Source organism: Cololabis saira, chromosome 1, assembly GCF_033807715.1.
Source record: "Cololabis saira isolate AMF1-May2022 chromosome 1, fColSai1.1, whole genome shotgun sequence".
NCBI lineage: Eukaryota > Metazoa > Chordata > Actinopteri > Beloniformes > Belonidae > Cololabis > Cololabis saira.
The window spans coordinates 40957465-40975944 of record NC_084587.1 but is presented as its reverse complement, the minus strand read 5'-3'; the positions used below and the strand labels follow the sequence as shown (position 1 = coordinate 40975944).

The window sequence follows — 18480 nt, the reverse complement described above, 5'->3', positions numbered from 1 at the left end:
TTCCTTTTGAAGATCGTCGGCCGACCCCTGCCCTCCCTAAATGACATGGCAGACTCTCAGGGGCTGAAAAGGGCTAGAAGGATCTTGAAGGACCCATCTCATCCCGGGCACAGTCTTTTTGACCTGCTGCCCTCCGGCAGGAGGTTCAGAGTCCTGAGGCAGCGGACAAACACACTCAAGAACAGCTACTATCCCTGGGCCATCAGACTGTTAAATAATACATAACATAACAGGTGTATCTTTTTGAATGATGTGGGAGTTTGTTTTGTATTGCTTTTATGTTTTTATACGGTGCTTTTCATATTTATTTTATTTTTTTGCTTCCTTTGCACATGGGAACATCCCAACCAATCTCTTTGTGGCTTGAGCACAATGACAATAAAGTCTATTCTATTCTATTCTTTTGGATACAAAGGAGGAAATGTTAAGAGTGTTGAGCTAGCAGCTTCACTCTTTACGAATCTGAAACTATTTAGACACTGACATCAGTTCATCCTTTTGTAGATTAACACTAAACTCTTCACCTTCAGTTGTTCAACGTCTCATCATCAGCTCAAAGTTCAGCTCTCTGTTTGTGCTGGAATCTCAACTCTTCATGTTTGTTTTCAGGATCTAAAGCTGCGTCCGAAATTGCATCCTTCCACCCTAATGAGTAGCAAAAACAGTATGTGAGATTTTTTAGTGCGTCCGAAACATTAGTACGTACTCAATAGTATGTGCTATCCATACTCATTCTGGAGAAATGTATTAGTGTGGATTGATGGACACTAGCTAAGCAGAAACTTCCCACAATGCAATGCAGCGGTGTTTGGTTGCTAAGTGATACGTATATGTCATAAGTAAAATATTAAGTATAATAATATTATTATATAATATTAATATTATAATATTCGTATATAATAATAATATATAATGTAAACTTGTTTGGGCCTGGATAAACGGGAAATAGCGGAGCGGTGGCTGCTACTGCTGCTGTGACGTCACTTCCTCCCAACGGCAGGAAGTGCCGTGTGGCTCTGAGTAGTACGTCCAAATTAATGCATACTACTGATATTTAGTCAAAAGTGTGCCAAACTTAAGTATACTTTTTAGTATATACTGTTCAGTATGGCATTTCGGACGCACCGGTTGTCTCATAGAGTTTGCTTAAACTACACATTAGAAGAACACTGAAGTTCACTCATTCATCAGAGAACTGATTTTATTCCTCTCGGGAAAAAAACAATATTCACAGATTATAACAAAAGTGGGAATAAAAAATATTAAAAGAAGAAGAAAAAAAGCCTTTTTTATTTTATTAGAATATGTCCCTAAACCTGTTGACATGAAGAGCAGATGGTGACATTGCTTGTTTGTCCTTTACGTTGTCCAGCGGTTGAACCTGGTAAAGACCACTTGTCTATATTTTCCTCTTCCTCTTGGTTTGGTGAGAAGCCAGACTGGAACATGTTGGTTAGCCAACAGTGCTCATAAGAAGCTTTGGAGACTGAAATCTGTTTTCAGCGTTCTAATCTGGAATTCATTTATGTGATAAAGAAACCTGGAAATGTTCCTTTGGTTTCTAACAACGTCCTGACAGCAGCCACACAGATTCTGGCTCCTGGAATCCATCATTTGGAGAACCACCGTCCACAGACACCAGGACCCAGAACATGGGATGATGCTGGATGGTGCTCTCATTCTTGTCTCTATCGATGTCTCCCTGCACCTCAGGAGTTGATCTGATTATCTGGATGTTCATTGGACAGAACCAGCTCTAGAATGAGAGCCCCTGAGTTAGTGGATCTGGTCAGAACACATCCTAGTTCAGTCTGGACCGCCCAGTCCAGCCTGAGCTGCCAGCAGAGCCACCATGTCGCCGGAGCCAGAGTTCACCGCCACGTCATACGCCGTCCGCCCAGCGGCGTTCCTCTGCCTCACGCTTGCGTTACACCTGAAAGAGGACAGGTGACGACATGATCACTACGACCATCAGTCTTTTCCCATCTGAAGGTTGTTCTGTGCAGTTTGACCTGGCGCACCTGCTGTGTTTTGTCATCCCGGTGTGTCGTACCTGAGCAGGACCTGGGCGCTCTGTAGACCTCCAGATCCCAGAGCTGCAGCTTCATGTAGAGCTGTGTTCTTCATCCTGAGGAGGAGAAGATCAGCCATCAGTCGGAACCTCCATCACCTGGAGCCACCACGACATCACCTTCACTCATACACCATCACCCATGTGTAAAACATGTCTACAGGACATGTCCGAGTTCAGCTTCTGTCTGTGTGGATGAACACAGCTGGGTCAGGCTGCACGTTAGAACCTGTTAGAACCTAAAACATGTCATGTTGTACCAGGTCACATACATGCATGTAATTCCTGGTGGTCAATAGAGGAATTGCAGGTCTGGATCCAGACCCTAGTGGTCAGTAGAGGACCCTCGGGTCTGGATCCAGACCCGAGGGTCCTCTACCGAGCACTAGTGCTCGGTAGAGAGACTGGAGTTTCCTCTTGGCTTCTTGACTGGTGGCAGTAAAGGTTGTTGTGGTTCCTGGAGCACGTGGCGTGTACTTGGAGAAAGAATTACTTGTGAAGGGCGTCAAACTGGCCCCGCCCCCTACACTGTTGTGGTACTTGTGTGTGTGGCGAGATTAAGACCCTCATGGGACGATAAACAGGTTAGTCTAACAGACTTTTGCAATAATATAAGATGTGCAATATCTGCCAATCTGCCAGTCTACCTCACAACACTCCACCTGCTTTTTTTGCACTGTTTCTTCTTCCAACCAACTGTATATACTGTTCATATTCTGTGATTATACATATTTTATACGTATCTTTTTGTATTTTTTATATATTTTTTATTTCTGACTTTTCAGTCTTTTTACCCCTCCCCTGCATGTGTGTGCTAAGTGTACTGCTGCCAACAAAATAAGTTTCCCCACTGAGGGAGAAAATAAAGGATATCTTATCTTATCTTTTCTTAAACCGAATTGGACAAAAGTAGATAAAACATGTTTAGAACAGAAATGTGGACGCAGCGTTTGTAAAACTAAACAACCTGGTGGTCAGACTCGCTTCTCTTTAAGATGTTTTTGTGATAAAACTGGGCATGGTGGGCTAGGTTCTGGTCTTCCCAGTCCACTGATTTCAAGCCCTGCACTCATGTTTGGTTCTTGGTCAGACCCCATCTGCCTGCAGCCCTTACGGTCCGGACCGCTGGTCCACATCGGCTCCTCGCTGCACCAGAACAGGAAGAACATCGTGGTGGCCGTTCACTACGGCGACCGCCAGGGCGTGTCGGCCGTCGCTGCCGCAGCAGGAAGGATCCGTCCCCTACTGGACAAACACACCGTCTGAGTCGGACTATCAGGGGACTCAGAAGAGGCTGCTGGCTGGGGGCGGTGTCAGTACCTGATCCAGAAGCTGCTGGACAGCGCTGACCCGACCTCCTCCTGGACCCACCTCCTTCAGCAGCTGAGTGTCACTGACCTGTACGCAGACAGCCAATCAGAGGAGAGCTTTGATTTCAGGCTGAGCGGCTGTAAACGAGTTCTTACCGCAGGTCCGACTGTCTTCACACCTGAGCCCCGCCCACTTCCTGTCAGAAACACAAGTCCATGAGCTGGTTCCTGTCTGTTAAATGTTATGATGCTTAGATAAGTTAGAAGATCGGAAAACATTCACTTGTACCCAGCTCTCTACGAAGGTCTACCACAGCACCTCAACCAGGTTCAGGTCTGGACTTAGACCAGCGGTGCGTCCGAAATGCCATACTAAACAGTATATACTAAAAACTATACTTAAGTTCGGCACACTTTTGAGTAAATATCAGTAGTATGCATTAATTTGGACGTACTATTAAGAGCGCACACGTCACTTCCTGCCGTTGGGAGGAAGTGACGTGTCACAGCAGCAGTAGCAGCACCGCTCCGCTATTTCCCGTTTATTCTGGCCAAAACAAGATGACATTATATAATATTATTATATACGAATATTATAATATTATATAATAATATTATTATACTTAATATTATACTTATGACGTATACGTATCACTTAGCAACCAAACACTGCTGCATTGCATTGTGGGAAGTTTCTGCTCAGCTAGTGTCCATCAATCCATACTAATACATTTCTCCAGAATGAGTATGGATAGAGCTACTATTGAGTACGTACTAATGTTTCAGATGCACTAAAAAATCTCACATACTTATTTTCCATACTCATTAGGGTGGAAGTACGGGATTTCAAACGCAGCCCAGGTCATTCCAGAACCTGGGTTCTTTTATATTGCTGCTGTGGATCATTTCGTGTCAAAGGACCGGATATAGAACTCACTCATAAACGAGGCCTGATCCAGAACTATTTAAGGTCCATGGTCAAAGACCTTCAAGCCCCCAGAACCCAGGAAGACTGGTGGGACCAGGTCCCTAGTCCAGGTCCCACAGACTCTCCGTATCTTTGTGAGGATGAAGATCTGATCCAGAGTTCCAGCATCAGGCCAAACGCCGTACACTTTCCCCTAAATATCAGTCAGCTTCTTACCCCCAGAACCTGACCCAGACTTCCCCCGGGGGAAACCAGGAGACTTGTCCTCCTGTAATCCAGAACCCGTTTCCAGAACCACCAGAGGTGATTGGACTGAGATGTGTGTCCTCAGGTTCAGATTCACTGAGGACTTGTGTGGTTCTCACCGAGACGTTCAGCAGATCGTTCCATGACGCTGCTCAGAGTCTGGTCCCCACCGGCTGGTCCAGGTCCTCCACTGTTCCCTTCAGCACCGACCTGAATCACAACATCCACTCTGACATAACTGTGAACATCTAGCCTTCAGTCCCATGAGCATCAGCGCCAAAGACACACCTGCTGCTCTCGTGTGGCCGACACAAAGCTGACGGTCAGACTGACCTCATACTGGTCCTCCTGAACCACGGCAGAAACCATCTGGGTCAGGAACACAACACAGGAAGTCAGCAACACCCTGATATGTGGAGTCTCGGTGCATCCGAAATGCCATAATAAACAGTATATATTAAAAAGTATACTTAAGTTCGGCACACTTTTGAGTAAATATCAGTAGTATGCATTAATTCGGACGTACTATTAAGAGCCACACGTCACTTCCTGCCGTTGGGAGGAAGTGACGTGTCACAGCAGCAGTAGCAGCATCGCTCCGCTATTTCCCGTTTATTTTGGCCGAAACAAGATTACATTGTATAATATTATTATATACGAATATTTCAATATTAATATTATATAATAATATTATTATACTTATGACATATACGTATCACTTAGCAACCAAACACCGCTGCATTGCATTGTGGGAAGTTTCTGCTCAGCTAGTGTCCATCAATCCATACTAATACATTTCTCCGGAATGAGTATGGATAGAGCATACTATTGAGTACGTACTAATGTAAAAAATCTCGCATACTCATTTTGCATACACATTAGGTTGGAACTATGCAATTTTGGACGCAGCCTCTGACTACCACCCAGCTCTTTTTCTACTGTCTGATTTATGCATTTAACGTGGGTGAAGAACGTACTCGGCCCAGACGAGGCTCTCCCAGCAGAACCCTGAAGGGAGCGTGGTTCTGGGCGTAACTTCTCAGGTGACTGCACACGTGATCCAGCTGCTTCCTCCAGTAACCTGAAGACAACATCAGAGAATTACAAGACGTCTCTTGAGAAAAGAAAAAGTATCTTTTCTCAAGAGTATCAGTGACGACCACAGGACATGGTTGAGGACCTGAAAGAGGAACACAAATGGCACTTTTACACTAGTACCTACTCAGCCCGACTCGACTCGCCTTGCTCTCGTTTCTTTTCAAAGTACTGTAGTTGGGGTCGGAGCAAAAACTGCTGTGACGTATTCGATTGTGGGACACAAACGAAGAAGACCCACTCCGGCTATTGTGGTCCTTCACCGCACAATAATCGCTTTTTTACTTTTTCAGTTTGTCTCGGCATTGCTGAAAAGTCTGTTTGTAGCCTTGAGCAGACATGGACTGAGAAAGCTCCTGGTATATTTTTTCATTCCTCGTGGCCCCATCTAGCTCTCTCTGGATATTTTCCTCAGCCACCAGGTTTAAGAAGGTCTCCACCTCGATATTTCACCACGGAACAGATTTCTTTCCTGCCATCCTTCTTTGAAAAAAATGAACAAGAAGCCGCGAGTCGCTCTGACACATCCTGACTCAGACCCCTGATTGGCCAACCACCTGACCAATCGGTGTGGCGTGTATTGTGATGACGTCAGATGCAGCGAGACTCAGCCGCTTAGAACCTCGGCAGAGTAGATACAGAAAAAGTATCTACTCGGCACGTTAGACCCCTAGTGGAAAATCGCCAAACCGAGGCGAGTCGAGTCGGGCTGAGTAGGTACTAGTGGAAAAATGCCAAAAGAGACATGGGATGTTTGAGGACCTGAAAGAGGACCTGAAAGAGGACCACAAAGAGACGCAGCACAAAGCCCGAGGCCCAAAGCGGCCTCAAAGACGTTCCAGACAACCACCAAGAGATGCAAGTGGATCATGAAGATGATCTTAACACAAGGTGACGCCACAAAGACAAAACTGTTTGGTCACCCTTAATCTCATTGCAATGTTTCTTTTATCTTTTAATCAGTGGTGGACAGTAACGGAGTAAATTTACTTGAGTACTGTACTTAAGCACATATCCAGAGGATTTGTACTTTACTTGAGTATTAGATTTCTTTGGTACTTATAACTCTTACTTGAATACATTTCCAAGACAAATATTTTTACTTTTACTCGAGTAAATTTCTAGGAAGGTTGAAAAGTACTTGTTACTTTCAGGTCTGCTCTTTTTTCTTCTTCCCTAAAATCCTATTGGACACAAGCTGTTTTTGTCAAAGGAGGAGACCTATCACAGTGCCCGCTCTCCACTGGGATGTACATAAAGCGGAAATACGTCAAGCCTCCTCAAAACGATACCGCCAAAGTAGCCTGCGTTTGTCAAGACAGAGCCGCAACAAGTCAAGACAGAGCCGCAACAATGGCTACGCCTGCGTCAGGAGAAGAAAGACAATCCGCTGAGTCGTCTGAGTCTGATAATGAGCCAGACTCGGAGCAGGGACTTTCACAAAATCCTTGGCTGTATCTTAACTCAATGTTTGAGTTCGACCGAGTAAAAAACGAGGGCACAGACAAACCACAGACATTTATTTTCAAATGTTTATTGTGTCTGCCGAAGCAGAACTACCTCTCTGCTTTCAACAACTCAACATCGAATTCTCAGAAACAAGAGTTAAAAGATCATTAAATGAATTTAGAAAAAATATAGTAATTTACTGATGTGGAAAATAAGAAATTTACTCTTACTCTTACTCTTACTTTTACTTAAAGTAAATTTAAAAGCATTTACTTTTGGATACTTAAGTACCTTTAAAAGCAAGTACTTTTCTACTCTTACTCGAGTAATATTTTGACTGAGCTACTTTTACTTGTAACGGAGTAAATTTTGACCAGTAGTATTTGTACTCTTACTCAAGTACTGGGGTCGAGTACTCTGTCCACCTCTGCTTTTAATTTACAAAACCCCACAAGATTCCCAAATAGAGCCACGAGAACAGACCAGAACCCAATCAGAACCAGATCAGACCCCTCTGTCGTCAGCTGGTACCACTCCTACCTCGTCCGGGACTGATGGCGGTCAGCGGCGGGCGGCGGTCTCTGAGCGCCTGCTGTCTGCTGGCCTGTAGCTCTCTCTGCTGCTCCTTCTTCTGCAGCTCAGTGGCTGATGGATAATAGAGGCCTATGGTCTGAGTGTAAGTGTCCGTGGTGGGCGGGGTCACCCTCAGACTCGGAGCAGGAGTGGGCGACGGCGTGGCATCGTGGTGAGCTGAGGCTGAAGCCTACGCATGCAGATGGAGGGTTCACACTTGTAAGTCTGAGTTATGAAGCACCTGGAGGAAAGTCAGCGGCAATATGTACCTGGCTGGTGGCGCCGCCCTCAAAGGGATGTTTGATGTCACTGCAGGCTGTGGGTGGGGCCGGCGCTTTGAGGAAGACGCCACAGGAACCACAGTAGAGCGCGTACGGGTGTCCGCTCGCGCCACAACACCAACATGTTACACATCTGGTAGCATGGGAAGGCTAAAAGCAAACGTCACATCACTGCATTTCCCACAATGCTTCACAGTGCTGAGCACATTTATGGTGGTCCATTGAGCGCAGACTTTGGGTTGTTATATTTGAACCTGCCAATCAGAGAAGGAACACAACAGGAAGACCCAGGAGGGGCTTCAAGACCACCATAAAGACAATGTGAGGGTATTTGGTGTGATCGTTGCTAACTCAACCCCAAAACACAAGACTAGCAGCTGCCAGAACAGATGAGAGACTTCAACGAGTCTGTGGACCCCTCTGACCTAAATCCAAGTAGCCGGAGGGGCACACCTGGACAGGTCTCCAGCATCCCTGCGCATCAAATCAACTGAAGCTCACAGGTGAATGTTTGCTTCCAGAAACTGCAGAGGACGATGCTGCCGTCACAAATAACTCTGAGCTAGACCTGGCTGGAGGACAGCAGGTCTAGCTCAGGTGTTGGCGCTCACTGCCAGAAAATGATGAAAATGATGTCAGAGGTCATGTGGGATGCGTTCACCTTGCAGCCGCACCAGTCACAGAATCGTGCGTCGCTGTGGTTCTGACGCCGACACTTGGAGCAGATCAACGTCCTGCCATCTACGGCTGGGACAGAGGGGGCGCTGTTCTCTCCACTCCTCACCTGAAGCAGCAACAAGAGGTCATCACAGCAGCCACACGCCTGCAGAAGAAGATGGTTAAAACAAACGTACCTGCGCAGGTGTCAGCGGCTGCAGGTGGCTCTCACAAGTGAGACAGGTGGACATGTGAGCTGGATTCCCACTTCCACAGCAAGCACACACCTGGTGATCCTGCAAACACACACACACCTGGTGATCCTGCAAACACACACACCTGGTGATCCTGCAAACACACACACCTGGTGATCCTGCAAACACACACACACCTGGTGATCCTGCAAACACACACACCTGGTGATCCTGCAGACACAAACACACCTGGTGATCCTGCAAACACACACACCTGGTGATCCTGCAAACACACACACACCTGGTGATCCTGCAAACACACACACCTGGTGATCCTGCAAACACACACACCTGGTGATCCTGCAAACACACACACACCTGGTGATCCTGCAAACACACACACCTGGTGATCCTGCAAACACACACACCTGGTGATCCTGCAAACACACACACCTGGTGATCCTGCAAACACACACACCTGGTGATCCTGCAAACACACACACACCTGGTGATCCTGCAAACACACACACCTGGTGATCCTGCAAACACACACACCTGGTGATCCTGCAAACACACACACCTGGTGATCCTGCAAACACACACACCTGGTGATCCTGCAAACACACACACCTGGTGATCCTGCAAACACACACACACCTGGTGATCCTGCAAACACACACACCTGGTGATCCTGCAAACACACACACCTGGGGATCCTGCAAACACACACACCTGGTGATCCTGCAAACACACACACCTGGTGATCCTGCAAACACACACACACACCTGGTGATCCTGCAAACACACACACACCTGGTGATCCTGCAAACACACACACCTGGTGATCCTGCAAACACACACACACGTGGCGATCTTGCAAACACACACACACCTGGCGACCCTAAAAATAAAAAGTAAAGTGCACAAAAAAACATGCGTAGGCTGATTCCACGCACACGTCTGGATGTTCACACCTCAACTCTGTATTTGAGCGTACCGCCACAAACTATAATATATATAAACACCAACTATAAAGTAACTGGCTTTTATCCAACACGTGTCCCTCAGGATCTAAAGAGGGATTTAAATAAACCTTCACGTTGAACTCTGATTTTCCCCCGAACGAGAAAGAAAACCACGTCTGACCTCATAAAGTGAAGCTGCAACCTGAATCAGAGTAAACTGATGAGTTTTCTGTGTTTGTGTCTCGTGAAGACGTAAAGACACATCAGTGATGGTGGAGAGGGACATGGACGTCCATCACTGAGAGGAAGAACACAGCTGATGATCAGATCTGTGCCCTGTCTGGATCGACAACAAGAAAGCCTACGGCTCAATGCTGCACCCGTGGATATCGACATGCTTGGAGCTGCACAACATCAACAGGAAACTTGATGGGACTGTAGTAGACTAATCTGGAAGCCTCAACGCTGACTGCACAACCACCAAGGGGGGCAGGTACCAACGGGATAGTCCTGCAGTTCCTGTAGTAGTTGCAGTCGGTAGATCCAGGTCCTGTGTAGTCGACGCAACTTCAACTGGACTGTTCCGGAATGACTGTGTGTGTGTGTGTGTGTGTGTGTGTGTGTGTGTGTGTGTGTGTGTGTGTGTGTGTGTGTGTGTGTGTGTGTGTGTGTGTGTGTGTGTGTGTGTGTGTGTGTGTGTGTGTGTGTGTGTACCTGTAGTTTGATTCTAGCTTGAGGTTGCAGCTGTTGTTGGGTTGATTCCTCGCAGATCAAACACGTCTCAGATTTGACAGGAACCACAAAGTTACAGAAAACACACTGCAGCATCTGACCACACACACACACACACACACACACACACACACACACACACACACACACACACACACACACACACACACACACACACAGTGTCAGCTTCTCCACACCTGTGCTCACCTGCACGGCTGCTCTGGATGAGTGTGTGCAGTACCTGTCCTGCTTCTGCAGGGGGCAGCTTCTGACCCGGTAACGGAGGAACTGCGGCTCCACACCGAGCACAGAACCGAGCAAACGGGTCTGAAGGACGGCCACTGAGACACTGAGCACACCTGCGGGGACAGGGGGAGGGGCCTGTGAGGTCACATGTCCTCTGACTCAGACCCGGGGCGTTTCTTGAGGACGTACTGCACTACTGATATTAACTGAATATAGTATATAAAAGATTACTGGACGGAGAAAATCTGAGCAGTGGAAAAAATCCACAATTCAACGCTACTGTCTGGAAACAAAGGGCTGGTTTTCCTTTTTGAAGTCAATGTGAAAATAGGTCCGGGTCCTCACCTGCGGTTCCTCTACCGACCTCTAGGGTCCAGACCCGGACCAGGGGTTCCTTTGCAGACCACTAGGACCAAAGTTTGGTTATATTTAATGAAGAAGAACCATACGGTGCCAGCTGCTGGTTGCAGGTGCAGAGCTTTGATCCTGTCATAGCGCCCATCACCAAAGACCTCCAACTCTGAAACCTTTTCTGCACGAGAACTGTTAAAGTCCAAAAGTTGATCATTGTGAATGTTTTTATGTCACAATGTTCATTTGAAAAGGTTCCAGTTTCTCAGCTTCAGCCAGCTTTGACGTAGTTGAAGTTGAATATTGGTGCATACTTGAACCTTACTATACTCATATACTCTACATAGCTGGATGAGAACCCATAAGGAACCAAATCGAACCAAATAAGGTACCGAACCGATAAGGAACCAAACCCCGCCCCCCCTTCCCCAGGCTGTGGTGCTGGTGGTCATGAACGAAGACCATGTGATCTTTCAGGTCCCTACAGTCAGAGCCGGATCACGTGTGGATGATCAGAGGGAACGTAAGGTCACGTCAACCACTGGTGGGCACCTGTGGGTGACGTCAGAGGAGGTGTGTCCAGGTCTGTGGTGGAGGCCAGGCACCGAGGTCATGTGACTGACCTTTAGTTGTTCTGCTGACATATTACCCAGTAAGAACCGGACCCGTGTACAGTTCTGGATCCTGGTATTTAAGGGCAGTACACGGTACGTGGTTTAGCGGTGTTACAGCGTTTGAAGTTTCAGATTCAAAGTGAGTCAGAAGTATGTGGACGCTCCTGCAAGCGGAAGAAGTCTGAACTCTCTGAGCCGCCCTCATTTGGACTTCTGATCGTACCGCAGGAAGTCGGTCTCCCGGTGGATTCTGGACGCCTGCGTGCTGCTCAGCCGCTCACCCCCACCCTGTCAGACAGGAAGTCCATCAAAATAAAAGCTCACAGACTGTCAGCACCTCAGGAGCCTGTAGTCAGATGAGTATGTTTACCGCGGACTGGGATCGCCATGACGATGCAGCCCAGGTGGCTGACCCAGGACCCTGTTGACTGTTTACAAAACCTGGACCTGATAGGGGAGGACTGCGTCCCTTCATCCTCGGCTCTGAGGGAGACAAGAGGACAGGAAGTGACTGACTCCCCCTCCTCATGGTGGTTAACTATTTAAACCACAAACACTCATCTGTTGGTTAAATCAAAACATTAAAATATCATCTTCCTTCTTCAAAGTCACTAAATACTTGAGATTAAACATTGTTGCTCTAAATGTTTTCTAGTAGCAGATGAAACATCACGTGTTAAAAAGTCTCTGCCCACTGCCATCAGACAGTTTTTATACCTAATAAACCTGTAAGATTAAAAGATAAGAGGTGAGCAGTGTGAACACACCTGGAGGCTTCAGTGAAGAACCCGGAGAGTTCTGAGCAGAACCAGACCTTCTGTCCAGCAGAGGCTGAAACGACAGAAAGGAAGACGGATATATTTTACATTCCAGGTGGGAGCATGCAGCTCCGGGGCTGATGGGAAATGTAGTTTCCTGTTGGAGAACAGCAGGCCTGAGTACCTGGGTGGCATCTTCACCCTCCACCTGATCCACGCTGAAGAACTTGGTCACCACGGAGCTCTGACGGCCATCTCTGAGGTCACATACGTCACACCGCGGCAGCCAGTCAGAGAGCAGTACCGGAGGTAAACAGGAGGTGACAGGTAAGCACCTACCTGGTGACGGCCACCGCTCTGACGGCCACCCGCCCAGCTGGTAGGAGGATGGGTTCGCTGTACTTCCTGCTGCTGCCTGCTGGCCCCCGTGGGCCCGCCGCTGGCTTCGACCCGTCCAGAGTGAAGAACATCAGTGCACCTGCAGTGTCTGCACACACAACAATCACCTGTCACCGGGGTGTTCCCCTGCCCTGCATCAGAGGGTCCAGGTGGGCCATCGATGTGAAGGACTGGCAGCTGGTGTTACCATGGTAATGGATCCTCAGTGATGAGTGGAACTGGAGGCTGTATAAAGGAACTGGACACACTGCCTGTGATGTCACAGAACCTTCTTTTTCTGCACAGTGCCATGTTGGTAGGAACTGACTCCACACAGGAATGGAACCAACACCAGAACATTCCCACCTCAGCTCAGGTACCACAAGCCTGGTCGATGCTGATCAATGTTAGCTTACATGCATTCTGATCAAATCTGTCCAAACCAAAACGAGGACTGAAACCAATGACGAATGGTGTTCCGATCCTCTTCCACCAGGTCCCTGCTCGGCTCAGTCGCCACTGCCTAGAGCCGTGATTCCCAACCCCCGGTCCCCGGACCGGTACCGGTCCGTAGAGCCGTTACTACCGGGCCGTGGAATGGCTTGTGTTCCGATCATAATTAGGGCTGCAATGATTCGCCGACGTTGTCGACAAAAAAGCGATAATCAAAATTGTCACCAGACGTTTTTTTCCCAATGGAGTGAGGCATCTCACTTCACTTCACCTCATACAATCTCTGCCGAGAGCAGCGCTACACGGCAGGGTCTCAGCAGCTTTTCTTTTTTTTGCGTGTCAGCGCAGTTGCGGGTAACAAAACTTGGCACTGGCGGTTCTAGGATTTTTCTGAAACAGCCTAGGGGCCATTATGGGGCCAAATGTAACCTTCACGGGCCAACAGTATTAAGCCCCTTTCACATAGAGGGCGCAAAGCGGGACCGCCGCCGGCTTTCCCATTCATCGTGTATGTGCTGCCGCAGCGCAAGAGTGGACTGCTCTGCTGGCGAGCTTGGCGGCGCGCGAGAGGCCACCTGCCACGGGCGTTTCACCTGCCTGCGTCTGAATTGAACATTTTTTAATTTCATCGCGCTGTGAGGGCATCTCGGTGCGACCAATAGGAGAGAAGGTGGTTGTGATCCTGCTGAGGACCCACTCCAAAACAGGCTGTCAAACTGCTCCCCCTGTTCAATCTGAAGTAGACCTGGTCATCATGGAGCTGTAGCTCCAACGAGCCTGGATTCCCCCAAATCTTCTCAAGTCTTCTCATGAGGATTTCATGGACCCTCCTTGCTGCTGCTGCTCGTCTCCTCCTCAGAAGAACTAAAGCCAGCATCCCCCCTGAAATAAAAACGGTCCAAATCATCCCCCCCCCCGAAATAAAAACGGTCCAAATCATCCCCCCTGAAATAAAAACGGTCCAAATCATCCCCCCCTGAAATAAAAACGGTCAGAATCATCCCCCTGAAATAAAAACGGTCAGAATCATCCCCCCTGAAATAAAAAAAGTCCAAATCATCCCCCTGTAAAACTGCCATCCCTCCTTCCCATCCCTTATGTCATTTCATCAATGAATGTGGTTTTACTGCTATTTCAACATTTGGAGTCATCACCAGAAAAATAACACCAGAAAAATAACTCATTTGACAATTTTCACCTGTTTCAAGTCAATTTTCACTTGAAATAAGTAGGAAAATCTGCCAGTGGAACAAGATTTATCTTCTCATTACAAGCAAAAAAATCTCAGATTTTTCTACTTATTTCAAGTGAAAATCTTTGAAAAAAAATTGTTGTTTTTTATTTACTTTTTGTATGAACAGCAGCAAAGTTGAATAAAATATCTATTTTTCATTGAAGTACCCATCTTTCTCGTGTTTATTATCATTTGCCACATAATTAAAGCAACCTCATACTAAATTTAAGAAAACAATTTTTGCATTTTTTTGTCATATAATTTCATCCAAAACTTGTTTAAATCTAAATGTGTTTCTTTGAGTGGCAGCCCTGTCATGGCTTGGCGGACAATAAGTTCTGGTACCCGACCGGACTGAACAGCGCCATGCACAGGTGCTGTATGCAGGTTAGGTACAGTCTGCTGCAGAGATGAGCAGACCTCAGCAAACCTCCATGAGCCGTTTCTTTACTGGTTGTTCGAGTAAAAGAAATGGTGATGAACAAGTAGAAAATCCTACCAAAAAGAAAAGCAAAAGCTTTAATCGCAAGTACGACATTATGTATATAAAATACGGATTTGTTGCAACGGGCGATTTGGAGGCGCCAAACCCACTATGTATTTTATGTGGAGAAACGCTCGCCAACGAAGCAATGAAGCCATCCAAGCTCCAAAGACACTTAAATACAAAACATCCTTCTCTCAAAGACAAACCAGTGGATTTTTTCGAAAGGAAAAAACGTGAGTTACATTTGCAGAAGCAAGTTTTAAAGGCCACAACATCAGCTAACGTCGCTGATGATAGCCTGCATTTTAAAATGCATAGTTTTTTTCTAAAATGTTTATTAAAATTGACATAAATTGTCAACCGGTCCCTGAGCTTTTTGTTTATACTTCTGCTGGTCCTTGGCTCAAAAAAGGTTGGGAACCCCTGGCCTAGAGGACCTCAGGGATAGATCTAGACCCTAGTAAAAGAACCGCAGGTCTGGATGCAGATCCTAGAGGTCAGAGGAAGAGGTGTATAATCCAGGTGCCATAAAGTAAAAATCCTGTCCAGCAGTTGTTCCAACCGGTCACTAAACCAGCTCCTCTGCAGGTAGATGGTAGGTTGTTAGTGAAAACACCTGTTTTAAATGTACTGGCTGATCCACAGGTATATGTTTTAATGAGCAAATACCAGCTTAATGTAAAGAAAATTATTTGACTAATGGTGCTTTGAGACTGACCCCATTTCAAAATTGGTCTTAATTTAAGATTGATTTAAGACTATTTTTGATTTTGTAAAAGAAACAACATTAAAGCACATTCAAGCGGTGTATAATCTAGGTGCCATAAAGTAAAAACGCTGCCATGTTTCTGGATCAGCCAGTACATTTAGAACAGGGGTTTTCACTAACGACCCACCATCTACCTGCAGAGGAGCTGGTTTAGTGATTGGTTGGAACAACTGCTGGACTGGATTTTTACTTTATGGCACCTGGATTACACACCTCTGGTCAGAGGAGGTGTTTTTTTCCGCCTCTAGACTGAACTCCCAAACCAGGACTAACTGGGACATGAACATTCAATAGAGGGGCTCCTCTGAGCTCTACACTGGGTTTTTAATTTAAGACACTGATGTCTGTTTTTTTGTTTGTTGTGATGGATGGATGGATGGATGGATGGATGGATGGATGGATGGATGGATGGATGGATGGATGGATGGATGGATGGATGGATGGATGGATGGATGGATGGATGGATGGATGGATGGATGGATGGATGACAAACAGCGGGGACTGTGTACCTGACTGGATGCAGACAGGTGTTCTGGTATCAATGCGGTTCTTGGCTCGGTGAGTCTCCAGGTGGATGATGGGAATGATGAGTGGAGCTGACACTGCCCCCGCTGCCATGGCAACAGCCCGCCTGCCAGTCAATCAGGCAATCAGAAGAGGTGTTTGATAGTTTTCTGCAGTGAAAGCACAAAGATTGTTGAAAAACTAAAGTATCTGAGAGTAGCTGCATGTAGACACATGTGACTGATCACCGATTGATCACTTTGCTCCTTCAATGATTTCTGATGGTAATTCTGGTATTTTAATATGATGAATAGCCATGACAACGGGAGGCTGCCTTCATATGAGAGTAACGGAATCAGGATTTTCTTAAATCCCAATGAACGATCAGATCAAGACGGTTGAAGTAGAGACTATGAGCAGCAGTAAAAGAGGAGGAGGAAGTTGTAATAATTGCTTCTCTCCATTGTCTCGTGGAGAATATGAGATCACTGACACATGAAATGAAAGTCTAAAGGGACATCTTCTGGGTTACATCACCTCTGAACATGACTTTCATGCATGCTGACGGAGCCTGTAGACCCAGACTGGAGACGGAGAGTAAAGGTGAAGAATTAAGATTAAAAAAAAGACTTGGATTAAAGATGAAGGTTGGAGATGGAGAATAAAGACTGATCAGATGAAGACTGCGATTACAGATGAAGACTGGAGATGAAGAATGAAGGGGAAAACAGAGACTGGAGAATGGAGACTGGAAACGTCTATTTAGGTACTTTAATCCAAAGCAGACATTTAACTCTGTTTCATTAGGTTTTATGGAAAATGAATAAAATAAAAATGTTGTCCATCCTCTCTGACACCTGGACTGAGTATTAGCGGGCCGCTGATACACCGATATGCAGAGGTGTCAAAAGTATTCAGATTCATTACTCAGGTAGAAGTATAGATACTAGAGTTTAAAAATACTCCTGTAGAAGTTGAAGTATCAACTCAAGTTTTTTACTCAAGTAAAAGTATAAAAGTACTGGTTTCAAAACTACTTAAAGTATAAAAGTAAAAGTAATGTAAGGGGGAAAAAAGCCATTAAGGACAAAAGCCATTGAAAATGAATGCATCTTAGTATAATGCAAATATATTAAAGAACCATATATGTGACTATTGAGCATTAACATGTGTTTCAGAGAGCAGGAGATATGATGACTAGTTGCCTATAAGTATTGTAATGGTGCAAAAAGTCAAACTTCAGAGGCATGTTATCATTTATCCTAACCTTTATTGGAATGTACATCCAAGTTTAGTTGCAGGAATCTGAGGGAACGGATGTAAGAACAAAACTGGACAAGAACATCTGAAACAGCCACAACCAAATTCACTCTATCTGGATGGAGCAATTTATTAACTGGATAGTTTATTTTTAAAGGCCCAAATGAAATAGAGTAACGAGGCTGTTTTTAAAATGTAAGGAGTAAAAAGTACAGATAATTGTGTGAAAATGTAAGGAGTAAAAGTAAAAAGTCGTCTGAAAAATAATTACTCCAGTGAAGTATAGATAACCAAAATTTTTACTTAAGTAAGGTAACGAAGTATTTGTACTTCGTTACTTGACACCTCTGCCGATATGACATCAATATGCACCTGTATATTGCTGAATTTTGGAGGTGTTTAATTGTTTTCAAAGTTGATTTCAAAGTTGATTTAGCTTGATATGAAGTGATGAATTACTCTGGACTTGACGGACTGATGCATCATCTCCATGGTCCACTGTGAGGGGTTTGAACTGCTCCATCGCGGGGTCACCTTACAAAGTAGAAGCTCCTAACAGAACCTTGATCAATAAACTTCTACTGTTCCCACGGTGAGGCCGAAAATAAGGAACAAATGTGTCGCGTCATTCAGGGATGAAGACCTGAAAGAAGATGAAACTAAAGACAACACAACAGAACTTACCGCTGCTGATCCATGTAACTTCAACCGCATCTGCAGCGCTTGTACCGCCGTTACCAAGGCAACGAGCTCCGCCCGAAGACGCTGCCTTTAAGTACCTGGAGCGACTGCGGCGGGCGGAGTTAAGTGTCTGTTTTAGGTTATATAATAGATCCATGGTTTTAGGATGTGCAGTTCCATGTACCCGCCCGCTCCAACGGGCGGAACCACGATTTTAGCTTCCTTTCTGAGGTTAACGTTTACA

The 18480-nt window shown here is 45.9% G+C and overlaps 2 protein-coding genes across 2 annotated transcripts in view; both read right to left on the bottom strand.

Moving 5' to 3' along the window:
• Positions 1 to 18480, bottom strand: part of LOC133445838 (E3 ubiquitin-protein ligase TRIM39-like) — a 205187-nt gene that overhangs the window by 34326 nt on the left and 152381 nt on the right. The window lies entirely within an intron of this gene.
• On the bottom strand, positions 1807 to 16417 carry dzank1 (double zinc ribbon and ankyrin repeat domains 1). Its single transcript, XM_061717310.1, has 20 exons — positions 16301 to 16417; positions 12810 to 12957; positions 12655 to 12727; positions 12480 to 12543; positions 12083 to 12195; positions 11936 to 12000; positions 10743 to 10860; positions 10484 to 10597; positions 8814 to 8906; positions 8615 to 8722; positions 7986 to 8103; positions 7640 to 7855; positions 5533 to 5636; positions 4844 to 4924; positions 4675 to 4765; positions 3538 to 3578; positions 3392 to 3469; positions 3186 to 3313; positions 2054 to 2128; positions 1807 to 1933 (listed from the first exon to the last, which is right to left on the bottom strand). Exons 1-20 carry the CDS (start codon positions 16407 to 16409, stop codon positions 1807 to 1809), a joined length of 2064 nt encoding a protein of 687 aa, XP_061573294.1. The 5' UTR covers positions 16410 to 16417.